General features: G+C 50.3%; 1 protein-coding gene across 3 annotated transcripts; it reads right to left on the bottom strand.

Moving 5' to 3' along the window:
- Positions 1-588: 588 nt before the first annotated feature.
- On the bottom strand, positions 589-11,055 carry LOC125627661 (elongation factor Ts, mitochondrial). Of its 3 annotated transcripts, none has more exons than XM_075121418.1 (6): positions 10,829-11,055; positions 6,428-6,580; positions 3,668-3,796; positions 3,123-3,245; positions 2,191-2,275; positions 589-1,200 (listed from the first exon to the last, which is right to left on the bottom strand). In XM_075121418.1, the coding sequence occupies exons 1-6, from the start codon at positions 11,042-11,044 to the stop codon at positions 782-784; spliced, it is 1,125 nt and encodes a 374-aa protein (XP_074977519.1). In that variant the 5' UTR covers positions 11,045-11,055; the 3' UTR covers positions 589-781. The 3 variants fall into 3 exon arrangements, with proteins under 3 accessions (XP_074977519.1, XP_048687965.2, XP_074977520.1); XM_048832008.2 differs by lacking the exon at positions 10,829-11,055 and adding an exon at positions 7,067-7,196; XM_075121419.1 differs by lacking the exons at positions 589-1,200; positions 2,191-2,275; positions 3,123-3,245; positions 3,668-3,796; positions 6,428-6,580 and adding exons at positions 8,355-9,262; positions 9,790-9,901.
- Positions 11,056-15,240: the final 4,185 nt, after the last annotated feature.

Below are 15,240 nucleotides of genomic sequence, written 5' to 3'. Positions count from 1 at the left end.
GATTGTGGCCCCTTTATCACGGAGGAAGGTGGCAGTCCTGCATACAGGCCAAATACTCACTGCTGTTTGGGGTGGAAGCTTCTCCAGGTGGCTAGCCAAGCGCTGGGGCCTTGTTCCTAGTGAGCAGCGTACATGGCCTTGCTCAACTGCACCTGCTGAAGAAACAGCTTGTGCCCCTTAAGACATCACTCAGTTCCTGGTGGGACAGTGGGCCCAGGGGAAAGAACTGTTCTTCGGGAGGGTCTAAGCAACATGAGGCAACATGCCTGCCCTTGGGGAAAGAGAAGCTGCAGCCCTTTACTGTTACTGTCCAGGAGAGGGGATGAGAGTGAAGGGACTAATCTGGTTTTGTGGGAATAGCTTAAGAGTAGGAGAGTCTGGGATCAGCAGATGGATATTGGTCTAAATGGTTAAACCTCAGAGGGTCTCTATCCTGGCCCAAAAGGGTTAAGATTATTTAAATATATACTCCAGCACATCTAGCCTGAACCATCAGCCGAGATTCAGCCGAGATCCAACGCTCCCTGCTGACTTCCCTAGAAACAAACAGGCCAGCCCATTTTATATAAAATGCCCGCAGATGCTTAGTACAGGACAGTTACCAAGGTCCTTTAATGCTTTGCAAAAAAAGTTACCTGTATTAAATGTCCAGCACATGAGATTAATTCATTATTGATCCCGTCTCATAATTATTTCCTTACTGATCCAATATGTAAATGCCCGGCCCCAGGCCGCAGAGGTGAGATTATGAAGAGTTTTCTTGTGCGAGACGTTGCTGTGTCTACTCTGCTTCTGGTATCTCTGTGTCCTCTCCACACTCAAACCGCACAAAGTCCAGCACAGACACGCCTTGGGGCTGCACGTACTGGCCCAGGGTAATGCTGGGGTCCAGTAAGAAAGGTTGGGCGAGCATTTTGGTTTCCATGTCTCCGCCAGGTTCATCCTCCAGAGATCCCACCGACAGAGGGGCCATTCCCACTACATGCTGACCCAGCCTCCGGCCTAGATCAGCAAGGTTTGACTTCTGGCTCTGCTCAGATGCTTGGCAGATCACTAAGGCACCGTACTTCCCAAGCACCATGTTAGGGAGGGAGGGATTAGCCGCTGGCAGTGCCCCGTGGACGTAAGAGCCAATGTAGTAGGTCTCTGGTACTGCCACCCACGCAGCCCTCTTGACAGCCATGTTCTCCCCTAGTTTGCCTTTAAAAACCCAAAACGAGAACAGGTTTTATTTCACGGTTAAAGGTACAGATCAGGCTGAGGGTTCTGGGGCAGGGCTATTTGCTGCAGCTTTCTGCCCTCTCCCCCACACCTTTAAGATGTCAGTTTCCTTGGTAGTTTTGCTGCTCAAGGAGCGTAAGGCTGGAGAGTTGTCTCAATATAGGTACTAGGCCTGTCCCCCTCCCATGTATTTAAAAACAGAAAACCCCTTCCTGTAAGAAAGGGAGCTTGGCTAGCTTACCGCTTATTGGAAATGTTAGGCTATTGCAGTGGTTCCCAGACTTGTTCCGCCGTTTGCGCGGGGAAAGCCCCTGGTGGGCCGGGCCGGTTTGTTTACCTGCCGTGTCTGCAGGTTCGGCCGATCGCGGCTCCCAGTGGCCGTGGTTCGCTGCTCCAGGCCCATAGGAGCGGCTGGAAGAGGTGGTCAGTACATCCCTTGGCCTGCACCGCTTCCAGCAGCTCCTATTGGCCTGGAGCAGCAAACCAAGGCCACTGGGAGCCGCGATCGGCCGAACATGCGGATGCAGCAGGTAAAAAACCGGCCCGGCCCGCCAGGGGCTTTCCCCGCGCAAACGGCGGAACAAGTTTGGGAACCACTGAGTTATTGCAATGTACTGTAAGTCTAAAGGGATGCCCCACCTCAGAAAACTCCCTCTGAACTACTTTGCAGCAGTACTAGTTCTGAGAGCTTGTGAGCGGTTATAGGACAGTTCACAGAATTTAAAGGTCCCCAATTGAGCCTCACTGCATCCTCAGTGCTGTCAGAAACACTGGCACAAGCAGTTTCCGTGAGGCTGGAAACGGACAAGATTCATGCCAGCCAGCCCCTCTGAACACAGGATAAAAGGTGGAATCCTCTCAGGGGAAAGGGTTTCTCAGTCAATCCCACACAAGGATGATGGAAGCCACACAAACAAACGCCTCCCTGATTTCTATCTTCTAACCAGCCTCTTATACTAGAGCGCTCACCTATAGCGAGAGCCAGCTGGTCACTGAGCAAACATCCAGCAGGCCCGGTCCGCAGTTGAGAAAGCTCAGCTGCCTTCATTAAATGCTGAAAGAGACGAGAGACAACACATTACGCTGCAAGCCCCCTGACTCTAGGAGAGTAGTAGCCCCCACCTAGCTACTCCAAAAGATGCCTGATGTGGTATATCCTCACACAGCACCGCCAGACGACCTCCTACTCAATCGACTTCTGTACATTGGAGATTACTCAGAACAAATTCCTCCAACACTTCAGCACCTCCCCTAATTCCAACAAGGATTCTGAGACAGGATAGCTGCTTATCCCAGCAAAGTGGCATGGCCGAATACTCATGATTGGGAAGGACGTCTTAGTCAGGCCAGCATCCGTGAGAATTCCACTTCAGTGAGATGCATTTAACGTAGTAAATCCACCTTCCCAAGGTCAACAGAAGAACTATTCCGTCAACCTAGCGCTGGCTACATGGAACTTAGGTCATCTTAACGATGTTGGTCAGGGGAGTGGCTTCTTTTTTTTTTTTTTACACTCCTGAGCGAAGTAGCTGGGTCGATCTAATTTTCTCGTGTAGATTCACTCTAAGCCTACACTCAAAGTTTTGCTGATATAGCTATGTTGGTTAGGAGTGTAAAAAAAGTTACATCCCCGAGACAACATAACTGTAACATCGAAGTCTCAGGTGTAGACCCAACTGCACTGCTAGAAGTGTGCTTCAGTCGGCCTACAGTGTGTCTCCACTAGGGGGCTCTCCCAGCATTGCTATATTGGCAAAGGCATGCAGACAAGGCCAACATATCTCTGTGGCTCAATAGCACTTCCCTACCTCATGGAGGTGTTGGGAGGAAAATATATTATTAAAGAGAGGTGGTCAGGTAACGGGGGGAGGATATAAGTACTTTCGATAGATCTCTCTCACCTTGGTATATGTGGTTAACTGGTCTTTAGCGCCTTGATGGTGGAACATTGTCCCAGTTGCTGCTTGTTGAACTAACTGTTGAAATTTGGCATTTCTGGCCACAAAGTCTGTCTCACAATTCACCTGGTAGAGAAACAAAGCTGATTATTCTGAAGTCATTGTCTGACAGCTGCCATTCCACTTAAGGGGTGGCCGTTACAGCAGTCAGAGCTGCTATCTGGGAAGTCAGCGACAGAAATAAGCCCTCCAGCTTTTCAGAACAGGAACTCCCTGTGGCTATTACTATTCTATTTAGGACAGACTGAGGGTTTGTTCCTGCTTTTGCAGTTTAAAGGAATCCCTTTAGTATCATTCATGCCAGACATTCTCTATTAATCATGATTTGACTAGACAAATTTGTCTATTTAATATTTTAACCAAGTTAAACTCCCAGCTGCAAGATTTGAACTTATGCACACAGGCCAGCTCAAGGGATAGGGGAAGCGACTCACTCTATCCCATGAGCCCAAGGAAAGGGTCCCCCACACACTAGTGGAGGAGCTTACCTCCACCATAACTGCCGCGTTCCCCTCCTGCAGCAGCCCGATAAGGCCTTCTTTTGTCTTCCTGCCCTGTAGTTTGGAAGCTTTGCTCCATCCCTCCTTTTGGGCCTGCTCATGCAGCCAGGCTTCAGCCTTTGAAGACAAAACCAAGATGAACCCAACAAAAGTCAGTTCAGAGACTAAACTCTCTCCTAGACCTAAGCTTTGTAATACTGAAAGTGGAAAAGTCACCTCACAGGAGAGACCGTAATGGTCAGACCACGTCCTAATGGTTCCACAAAACGCAAGAAACCCAAGCCAACATGACACTGACCAGCTGTGTGGTGCTGTCACATTTGGGATAATTATTTGCAGTGCCATTATAGATATGTTGGTCCCAGAATGAGAGAGACACAAAGTAATATCTTTTATTGGACCAACTTTTGTTGATGGAAGGTACAAGCTTTTGCGCTACACAGAGTTCTTCAGGTCTGGGGAAGAAAGCAAGAGCGTCTGAGCTAAATACAAGTTGGGACAGATTGTTAAGCAAGAGGAGTAACGCATGTTGGAGGGGGTCTCTTGAAATGAAGTGGGCAATTGGGGGTTAGATTCTTATGTATAAAGGGTTTGAAGTGGGCAATTAAGGGGCGCAGCAGTGAGGTGTGTTACAAATTGTTGCAATGAGTCATTATACCAGCATCCCCGGTAAGTCCATGGCTTTTGGTGGCTAGCAGAGTTATGAATTTAAGTTCCCAGGCTTGCCTTTTGAAGGTGTTGGGCAGGTTTCCCTTGGGGACAGTACCGAAAGATCAGATATGGAGTAATCACTTTGTAACAAGTTGTCCAGTGGCACCTTAAAGACTAACAGATTTATTTGGGCATAGGTTTTCGTGGGTAAAAAACCACTTCAGATTTCAGAGTAACAGCTGTGTTAGTCTGTATTCGCAAAAAGAAAAGGAGTACTTGTGGCACCTTAGAGACTAACCAATTTATTTGAGCATAAGCTTTTGTGAGCTACAGCTCACTTCATTGGATGCTACCCACAAGTACTCCTTTTCTTTTCACTTCTTCAGATGCATCTGAAGAAGTGGTTTTTTACCCCCGAAAGCTTATGCCCAAATAAATCTGTTAGTCTTTAAGGTGCCACCAGACTCCTTGTTGTTTTTGTGGATGCAGACTAACAAGGCTACCCCCTGATACTTTGTAAAAAGTGTTCACCCACAGGTGATATGGTGCTTTTGTCTTATACCATTTTTCTGGGCGAGTTCATTCGAGAGCTGAGTAATTGGTTTCACCCATCTAATTGTTAGGGGGGTATTTGATGCACTAGATGGGGTACAGCACATGTTACAACAGGCATATGTAGGACCCATGAATCCTGAAAGGTATGTTGGGGAGTGTTGATCATTGCAGCAATGGAGATGTGTCTGCAGATTTTGCACCTGTTGTTCTCGCAGGGTCTGGTGCTGCTTTGAGTTGGTGTGTCCTGGTCTGTGGGGAGCTTGCTTCTGATGAAGAGTTTGCCAAGGCTGGAGGGTTGTTTGAAGGCCAGAAGAGGGGGTTCAGGAAACATTTATTTCAGGACATGGTCCCCATCAAGTATGGGTTGTACTTGTTTGATGATAACCTGTAGCAGTTCCAGCGTGGGATAGCAGGTAACTAGGGGGGTGAAGTCAGTGCGTTTCTTTTTCTTGTATTGATGCAGGTTCTTCCAGGGTATGTGGGTGGCCCTTTCCATGATATGATCTACTTTGCTGATGAAGTGTTCTTGTTTAGCGAAGGCAAATTTAAGTGTGTTTAGGTGCGTATCCCAGACTTTCTCTTTGGAGCAAATTGTGTGGTAACTGAGTGTCTGGCCGTAGATAACAGATTTTTTTGGTGTGTCTGGGGTGGTTGCTTTGCATGGTGATCAGTGGCTTCTTGTATAGCATTGTTAGTAGGATCCCACTGTTGAAGCTGACTGTGGTGTCCAGGAAGCTGATGTTGGTGTGGGTGTGCTCTAGAGAGAGTTTGATGGATGAGTGGTGGGTGCTGAAGTTGTGGTGGAAATTAAGGGAATTTAGATCTTTGCCCAGAGGATGAAAATATAATCCAAGTACCTCAGGTATATTGTTCGTTTTGTGGTGCATTTTTCCAGAAATTCCTCCTTGAGGTAGTCCATGAAGAGGATGGTAAAGTGGGAAGCCACACCAGTACCCCTGGCTGTTCCCCTGGTTTGGACAGTGTTGTTAAATGTGATGTTCTTGGGAGCGAGGATGACATCGATGAGTTTGGCAATATGTTTTGAGTGGATTTCCAAACATCCCTAATACATACAAGATAATGCACAATGTCTTCTTTCTGACCTTCTGCCCCTGATCTACTTATGCCTTGAGAGCAGGAAACTAAATTCCCCACGCATCTTTCTGTGCCAGCTTGTACAGCTATAGAGATCACAACATTATCCAGACCTTTCTAAAAATCAAGACCTTGATGATCAATTTCCGTCGGAGAGAGTCCTACATAATGATTACAACAGAAACGCAATTAAACCTATTACCTTGGTATCTATGCACCATCTCCTTTACTATGGACTGAGGTAAGTAAGAGAAACCACTCAGTTTTAAATATATCCTTCCTTTGTTTTTATACACCTGCATGCAGTGAGTTGCCCTCCCTCTCCAAAGTAGAAATTCCAGTCTCATCTCATTCAGATTAACATTTTGAAAGAAGCTAAGGGAGTTAGGTACCCAAATCCCACTGACATTCAGTGCAACGTCAGGGTGAAGTTCAAGCAGCTCTCACCTGTTTGGAGTCGCCACTGAACTTCTCTAAGGCTGTCTTACAATTCACAAAGGAATAACCGGTTTTCTTCCTGAGCTTCACCAGCAGCTCCTTATCCGCTGCAAATGCACGGAGACCAGTGTGAAAGAGACAAACCAGCCGCCGGGAAACGACCTGCCAGCAGGGAGGAGATAAAGTTGAAGTCACCTGCATGCTAAAGCCAGGGGGTAAGGAACAGCCTCACGCATGCGATCAAAGCCCAGCCCTGCTGTCTATCTCAGCGTTGACGGAGGTCAGCCCCCTACCCTGTAACCCCTTCCTCTCATTTGCTCCCCAAGGCTACATGCGCCTTACTGCCTCCCACCCACCCTGCTGCTCGTTGATGCACAGGCTCAGGAGGGGCCCGCACAAGGCCCTCGGCCTGGGGCAGCACGTGGCTGCAGTGACAGCCCCGGGACGCCTCATCCCAGGGGTCTCCCGGCGCCTCCCACTCGCGGGGGGGGGGGGCCTACCCCGAGTCGGGAACCCAGGCGTCCTGCCCCGCCCCAGGAGCCAGGATAGGCTAGAGGGGGAGGGGCGCACAGGGGAGCCGAGGGGCTGGGACCAGCTCGCGGGGGCGGGGGAGGGGCAAGGCCCCGGCCCCGGCCCCTCCCCCCTCACCGGCCGCGGTCGGGCCCCCCCGCGCAGGGGGCCGCAAACTCCGGTCAGCGCCGCCCGCTGCATCCTGGGGCCGGCCGCCACGGCGCGCACGTTATACGTCACACGCCGCGCAGCCTATAGGCGCCGGCGCGAGCCGCCGGCCCAAGGGTGCGTGCGCAAGAGGGGCCTCCGCCACCCCACCGATCGCGTCGGCGCCGTGAAGCCTCGCGCAGCCGATTGGCCGTCGCGGAGGGTGACGACGGAAGCCAATGGCAGGGAGGCGGGGGAGGGAACGAGCCGTTTCATTGGCTGCTGGAGCAGGGAGGGCGGGACAACGGACCTTCTGCTCATTTACATCTCCCACCCCCAAAGGCTACCCTGCCCCCCTCCTCCCTGTACCTCCAGCCCATGCCCCTCCCACCTGGGGAACCCAGGAGTCCTGCCTCCCCTCCCCTCCCCTCCCCCAGCCAGGAATGGAACCCAGGAGTCCTGCCTCCCCTCCCAGGATTGCCCCAAAGACCAGCCATAGAACCCAGGAGTCCCGAGGCCCCATCCTCTAGCCTGTGCTCTCCCCTTCATGACCAATTAACCCTAGAAAGGGAGGGTGCAGCAAAGCCTGGCCCATAGCATGCTGGGGGCCAACTGCTCATTGCCCTGCTGGAGTCATATCAGCCCCGTGTAACACACTCAGGCTGCCTGCAGGGTGGAGTGAATCGGTGCAAGTCCTCTTGCCTCAGCTCTTCCCGTGTGCGTTGTGACAAAACCCGCCTGCTATACACACAGACATGCCCGTTTGATAGAGCCCCAAGGCTTTCTCCCGGAAGGGAACATTTCTATGTAGTTTTAAGGTAGGTAGTCAGGTTCCAGAGTAGCAGCCGTGCTAGTCTATGTTCGCAAAAAGAAAAGGAGTACTTGTGGCACCTTAGAGACTTGGAAAGCACCACCCATGCGGGGTAAAAGTGAAGGGTGTACACGGGTAGCTGACACTGATCAGCAGCCAAGAAAGTGCCCCTCCTCCCTGGAAAGTGGCTGGGCGTGGGGCAGAGGCTGAGGGTAGTTCCTACAGCACGTGCAACCTTTAAGACACTGAGTGCTCACGCATCCATTTCTACTTAAATAAAACCCAAGGGAGAGCCTTCATTACCTCTTGAGAGAAGAAATGTATCCTGCACATAAGCAGAGCTGCATTGCCACCTAGAGGTCCAGAGCCTAACCCAAGACAACGTGTGGTTGTACAAAATGGTTTGTAGTCATTTACAGTTTGATTTGAACTCTTTTTCCCATCCCCACAATTCCCAAGGAGGCGTGACACATGAAATACACCTTTAATTCAAATATGAAAGCAATGAAAAAAATATATTTAGCCAAATTATAGGAACAAGGCACCGTGGTGTCTCTTAAGAGACGTTTAATGCTCTCGGTGGTTTCAAGTCACTTGGCTTGCTTCAGTGGCAGAAGGGAATTTGGCTTGGAAGGCCAGGGTTCCAGGGATGGGCCTAAAACAGCCATCCTCTTTAAGATCTTGGCTTTTAAAACTTCCACTGACAGTAAGAAACTCTGTCTCCAGGTCTGGGGCAAAGCTAAAACCGAGCTTCTCTCCCCAGCTTGAAGGTGGTGGTGGTAACATCTTGGGTTCATATTGCTGGCAGAACGGAGGAATCTGGTCCTCTGCATCCTTAGCTAGGCAGAGTCAGCACCCATGCTGTGTACTCCATTTTGGCTGCTGGTGGCTCACTCAGCTGGGATCATGGCTCTCAGTTTGGAAAAGCCAAAGGCCATGTTGTGTCTGTCCCTTTCCAGCCAGGGAGAAAGGTCTGCCCTAACCTCAGCTATTCTGCTTGCTGGTGACTCTATATATGTTAATATTCTCATTTTCATCTCTATAGGCCAGTTCTGAAGTGAAGTGCAGCGGGAGCAGTGCCTCGTAGAACACATCTGTGCTGTGCTCCTGCCGCATTTTGGAAGACAGGTAGATGGTTGAATGAGGGCCACAGAGGTGCTGGAGGGTCTTGATTAGCAAAGGGTACGTGTCTTTCAGGTAGACTATGTCTGCGCCCAGGATGAAGTCATAGTCTCTCAGGAACTCCTTGTGGTCCAGACCCCAAGACAGAGCACAAACTTTGGCCCGAGCCGAATGCTCTGCTGGCACATTCTTTTGGACGTTCTCCTGTATCTGCTCCAAAGCCAGAGGGAGATCTGTGATGGTTACATCTCCTCCTGGAAAAGACAAGAGCAACCCAGAAGGCGTGGGTGTTGGTTAGGAGAATCAAACCCTCCCGGTATGCATTATCCAGACGTTGCAGGATTTTCATTGGCTTCCCGGATGCACGACCATGCAACAGACCCATTTGTCCCATCCCCAGGCTGTCTATACATACTAGCTAATGCAGAGATAGAGGAGGCCCAGCACGCTGAGCCTGCAGCTGCCATCCTCTTTAACCTACAGGCTGTACTAAATATGGGGGCAGCTGTAATCTTTGCCACCCTGTATGCAGATGAGGCCCTTGGACTTCCACGAAGCTGCTGATTCCATCTTTATATTAGCAAAGTTGGGCACACCTGTGAGCTTTCGCCAGCAGGCCAGTTAAAAAAACAATCAATAGGTCTCTCTGTACAGCGTGTCTGCATCAGGTCCCATTTAGGGAGTTAGACTATGGTGATAGGTAGTTTAGAAATGCCACAGATCAGATGCATGACTACCCCGCCCCCATGCTTCAGCTCAGCTGTCAAGCAACTGTACCTACCGAGCAGGGTGGCAAGGATGCCAACGATGCCCGTCCCAGCACCCAGCTCAATCACCTTCTTGCCCCGGAAGTTGAGCTTCTGCTTCTCAAAATATTTACACAGGGTTAGAGCCTTCAGCGCAGAGACACAGATGGAGAATGGGGCCATCCGGTGATATACAGGACAAGAGAACAAAAGCATAAGGGAGACAGATCCTCTTGCACTGACTCTTAATTGACAGATTTAGGGAGAAACTTCCCCTCCAGAGTGGTTATTTCTTAATGACCTGTTACAGGGCTTCTTGCACCTGTCTTTGAAGTATTGGCCACTGACAAAGACGGGATTCTGAATTAGATGGGCCACAGGTTGAAGTGAGCTGTAGCTCACGAAAGCTTATGCATCCGATGAAGTGAGCTGTAGCTCACGAAAGCTTATGCTCAAATAAATTGGTTAGTCTCTAAGGTGCCACAAGTACTCCTTTTCTTTTTGCAAATACAGACTAACACGGCTGTTACTCTGAAACCTAAAATAGACAGGATTTGCAGCTGAAGAACAGGAACTTTGGGGTAGACAGAGGAACAGTTGAGAGGCTACAGCTTCCCAAGGCCAGGGACATCTCCGGAGCCACACAGAGAGCCCCCACTTTATCTGATGAACCTGCTGCTCCCCATGAATGGGGGCACCAAGACGCCCTACAGGCACTGGGGGACACACCTCCACTTTGTGCTGAGCCCCCACCAGTCCCCGCTCCGTGTGCTGTGGGATGCCCCATCCCCAGAGCTCAAAGGTTTCCAGCCAACTCCCACGTTCCAGCTCTCCCCACCTCCTTGCCAAACATCCTATCTCCCCCCCCCACTTTCCCCCTCCATCCCTGCTCCCACCACCTCCAAGCCAGCCCTCCCCAGAGCCTCCTAATCTCGCAGCTAATCCTCCCCCTGCACTTTAGGGCATCCACCCCCCCCCACACACACACTGCATCCATCTCCCAATCCCCCCTGCACCCAGCCCCCACATTTCACCCGCCCTCCCCACCGGGCTCCTCTGCACCCTGCCCCTCACCGCCTCCCAGACGGGCGCTGCCACCCCGAGCCGGCCCCCGTGGTGCTGGGCGATGGTTAACACGTGGCCGCAGAAGCTGAAGCAGGTCTCCTCGGGGAAGTCGTCGGCGAAGAGCCCGACCTCCCGGGGGAACACGGCCTCCAGCCCCTCGGGGGCGGCCTCCGGCGGCTCCCGGCCCGCCACGTGGCAGAAAGGCGGCTGCCTGGACGCAGCCATCTTGAGGCGCCCCCGCCCCCTGATTGGATAGGCGGGGCCAACCTGCTGCTCCCATTGGAGGATGGGCTCCGGGGGGAGGAGCCTAGCCCTGCTCACCTGGGGCAGGTGAGTGGTCCATCATGGGCTGCTGCCGTTTCTAGGCATTTGTTTCCATGGGGCGTCATCACTGGCATCCAAGTGACTTGGGACATCGAAGGGCCGGGCCTGGCCAGCCCCACGGCCCCGAGAAGTAGCAGCTGAGTGGGGCACAGAGAGGGGAAGGGCCCTTGCGACATTGGCATCCACTTATTATTAATTATGATCATGGTAGCGACAAGGAGACACAGACCAGGATCGCATTGGGCTAGGTGCTGTACAAGCACCGACCAAAAGACGCTCTTTTCCCTAGGGAGCTTACAATCTATTTTCCATCAGCTGCAGGGTCAGCCCTGAATGTTCAAAAATCAAAAGTCACCCCTTCCCTGCTCCCCAAAAATCATGATATTGGCTTAAAAATCACAAGAATGTTTTCACAAAATAGAAAACATTGGGTTCTTTTTATTTGCCTTCTGGCTTCTGAGTCTTTTGGTTACTCTCGGAGCACAATCTCTGCATCCAAAGGCGTTGGAAAATTGCTTTTCTCAGAATCATAGAATTGGAAAGGACCTCGATATGTCATCTAGTCCAGTCTCCTGCACTCATGGCAGGACTAAATATTATTTAGACCATCCCTGACAGGTGTTTGTCTAACCTGCTCTTAAACATCCCCAATGATGGAGATTCCACCACCTCCCTGAGCAATTTATTCCAGTGCTTCACCACCCTGACAGTCCAACCTAAACCGCCCTTGCTGCAATTTAAGCCCATTACTTCTTGTCCTATCCTCAGAGGTTAAGAAGAACAATTTTTCTCCCTCCTCCTTGTCACAACTTTTTATGTACCTGAAAACTGTTATCATGTCCCCTCTCAGTCTTCTCTTCTCCAGACTAAACAAACCCAATTTCTTCAATCTTCTCTCATAGGTCATGATTTCTAGACCTTTAATAATTTTTGTTGCTCTTCTCTGGACTTTCTCCAGTTTGTCCACACCTTTCCTGAAATGTGGTGCCCAGAACTAGACAGAATACTCCAGCCTAATCAGTGTGGAGTAGAGCGGGAGAATTACTTGTCATGTCTGGCTTACAACATTCCTGCTAATACAACCCAGAATGATGTTCGCTTTTTTTGCAACAGTGTTACACTGTTGACTCATGTTTAGCTTATGATCCACTTAGGGTGACCAGATGTCCCAATTTTATAAGGACAGTCCCGATTTTTGGGTCTTTTTCTTATATCGGCTCCTATTACCTCCCACCCCCGTCCCGATTTTTCACACTTCCGGTCTGGTCACCCTAGATCCACTATGACCCCCAGATCCCTTTCCACAGTACTCCTTCCTAGACAGTTATTTCCCATTTTGACAGGTTTCAGAGTAGCAGCCGTGTGAGTCTGTATCCATAAAAAGAAAAGGAGGACTTGTGGCACCTTAGAGACTAGCAAATTTATTAGAGCATAAGCTTTCGTGAGCTACAGCTCACTTCATCGTATGTGTGCAGCTGATTGTTCCTTCCTAAGTGGAGTACTTTGCATTTGTCCATATGGAATTTCATCCTATTTACTTCAAACCATTTCTCCAGTTTGTCCAGATCCTTCTGAATTATAATCTTATCCTCCAAAGCAGTAGTTCTCAATCGGGGTCCGGGGCCCACTAGGGTGCCTCAAGCAGGGTTTTTTTTTGTTTGTTTTTTTTTTGGGGGGGGGGCGGCTCCAAGCAGGGCCAGCATTAGACTCGCTGCGGCCCAAGGCAGAAAGCCGAAGCCTCACTGCATGGGGCTGAAGCCCTGGTCCCTGAGCCCCGTCACCCAGGGCTGAAGCTGGAGCCTGAGCAATGTAGCTTTGTGGGGGCCCCTGCGGCATGGGGGCCCCAGGCAATTGACCTGCTTGCTACCCTGCTAATGCTGGCCCTGGCTTTTATATGCAGAAAACCGGTGATTATGGCACAAGTGGGCCGTGGAGTTTTTTATAGCATGTTGGAGGAGTGGGGGGGCTCAGAAAGAAAAAAGTTGAGAACCTCTGCTCCAAAGCACTTGCAACCCCTCCCAGCTTGGTATTGTCCGCAAACATTATAAATGTACTCTCTATGTCATCATCTAGATCATTGATGATGATATTGAACAGAACCGGACCCAGAACTGATCCCTGCAGGACCCAACTCGTTATGTCCTTCCAGCATGACTGTGAACCACTGATAACTACTGTCTGGGAATGGTGTTCCAACCAGTTATGCACCCACCTTATAGTAGCTCCATCTAGATCTCCTCTCCCCCCCTCCCCCCCGCAGTGAAAGCTGAATGTCGCCTGCAATCTCTTGATTCTAGTAGTTGGAAGTTTAAGACCAACACCAAGTATCATGAGACTCATGATTAAATTGCAAGAGTCGGCAACGCCGCACCTGCAATTGCATTAGAGGCATGAGTACGCCGATTGGCCCCAGATGTTCAGTTTGCAGGGACCAAAATGCGTGTGTAAATTGCACCTGTGAAGAAATGGGGATGTTGGCGGTGCCATCCTTTTGAATGGCCCCCTTAAACACAGGGAGTCTGTAGCAGCACCAGGAAGAGAGCCCCCAATCTCCTGATCCCACTCTACTGCCCAATGCACAAGACTTCCTACCTTTCTCATGCAGCAGAGAAGAAGAGGAAACAGAGGGAGGCAAGGCTCATTTTGCCCTGTTTTAAAGCACAGAGTGGTTGGCAGAGCCAGGAATTGAAGCTTGATCTCCCCAGTCCCTTAACCACAAGGTTGTCATTCCTTTCTAACACTGCTGCCAGCTCATGCAGGTGATGTGACTGTGGTTTTGCGGCGATGTTAATCCAAGTATCAGAGGGGTAGCTGTGTTCATCCGTATCCACAAAAACAATGAGGAGTCTGGTGACGCCCTAAAGTCGAACAGATTTATTTGGGCATAAGCTTTCATGGGTAAAAAAACCCCACTTCTTCAGATGCATGGAGTGAAAATTACAGATGCAGGCATAATATATACTGATATTTATATATTTGTAATATATTTATGCCTGCATCTGTAATTTTCACTCCATGCATCTGAAGAAGTGGGGTATTTTTACCCACGAAAGCTTATGCCCAAATAAATCTGTTCGTCTTTAGGGCGCCACTGGACTCCTCGTTGTTTTTGATGTTAATCAACAGAGTCTGTGGGGTTCTCCCTCCGCATCCTCCTCTTGAAATTCAACAGCACAGAGACTCCGAAAAGGCAGGAGGCTCTGGCCTTGGAGCTGGGATGAAGGTGTTGGCCTGGAGCTGACAGGTATCTATGCTAATGCGTTATGGATGAGATTTCCAAAACTGTCTTGGGAATGTGGCTTCTCAAGTCCCATTGGCAGGGGCACTAGTGGAAGAGGGGGGCCTCACCTTGTTTAGGGATACATCTGAACTTTGGGATGTTTATCTGAAGTGTCACTCGCGGTCCTCAGACCCATTTCTGTGTGACTCGGATCAGAGAGCAGGAACCGCACACTACCTGCGACATCTCATTCTCCAGGGGAAGCCACCCACGTCCTCTGCTGAGCCATGGCGGGGGATAATGCCACCACTCGACGCACATTGCAGTTAAATGTTAACCCAGCAGGGCAATGCTTAGGGACCCCTGCTTCCAAACAGCCAGCCCGGCTTGTTTGGGTGATATAATTCGGTCAGTTAAACAGCCAGGGAGCTAATGATCAGCTACCCTCTAGGCCTCTAGCCTCATAGTAGATCCCATGTGACAGCTGGATCCTCATTGTTTTCCCATGCTTACCAGGGACGTCTGTTCCAGGCTCAGCCCACACTCTCACAGCATCCCATGTCTGTCCAGTGAGGGACACACCCACAATCTCTGCAGATCACGGTGGTACCCAGGGCTAACTACATTGGGGTGCTTTCCCCATCTGCAGGCTTTGTTCCAGTCACACATCCCAGGTTCACGGTGCAAATCACTTCCTGGTCTTTATGCCACGGAGAGTGCATCCTAAATCCCACATGCCAGCACCAAACTCATCTTGTATCTGGAGAGGACATTTAGTTCTGTGTAATGAGATCTGAATTAATGTTGTCTAGTGCTGGGAAAGTGGCTTGATGGGGGCTTATCACGGAAGGAATCAGAACTGGGGATGGGGTCGGTG

This window comes from Caretta caretta, chromosome 20 (assembly GCF_965140235.1).
Source record: "Caretta caretta isolate rCarCar2 chromosome 20, rCarCar1.hap1, whole genome shotgun sequence".
Classification (NCBI taxonomy): Eukaryota; Metazoa; Chordata; order Testudines; family Cheloniidae; genus Caretta; species Caretta caretta.
The sequence above is the reverse complement of the archived record's forward strand: the minus strand, read 5'-3'. Positions and strand labels throughout refer to the sequence as shown.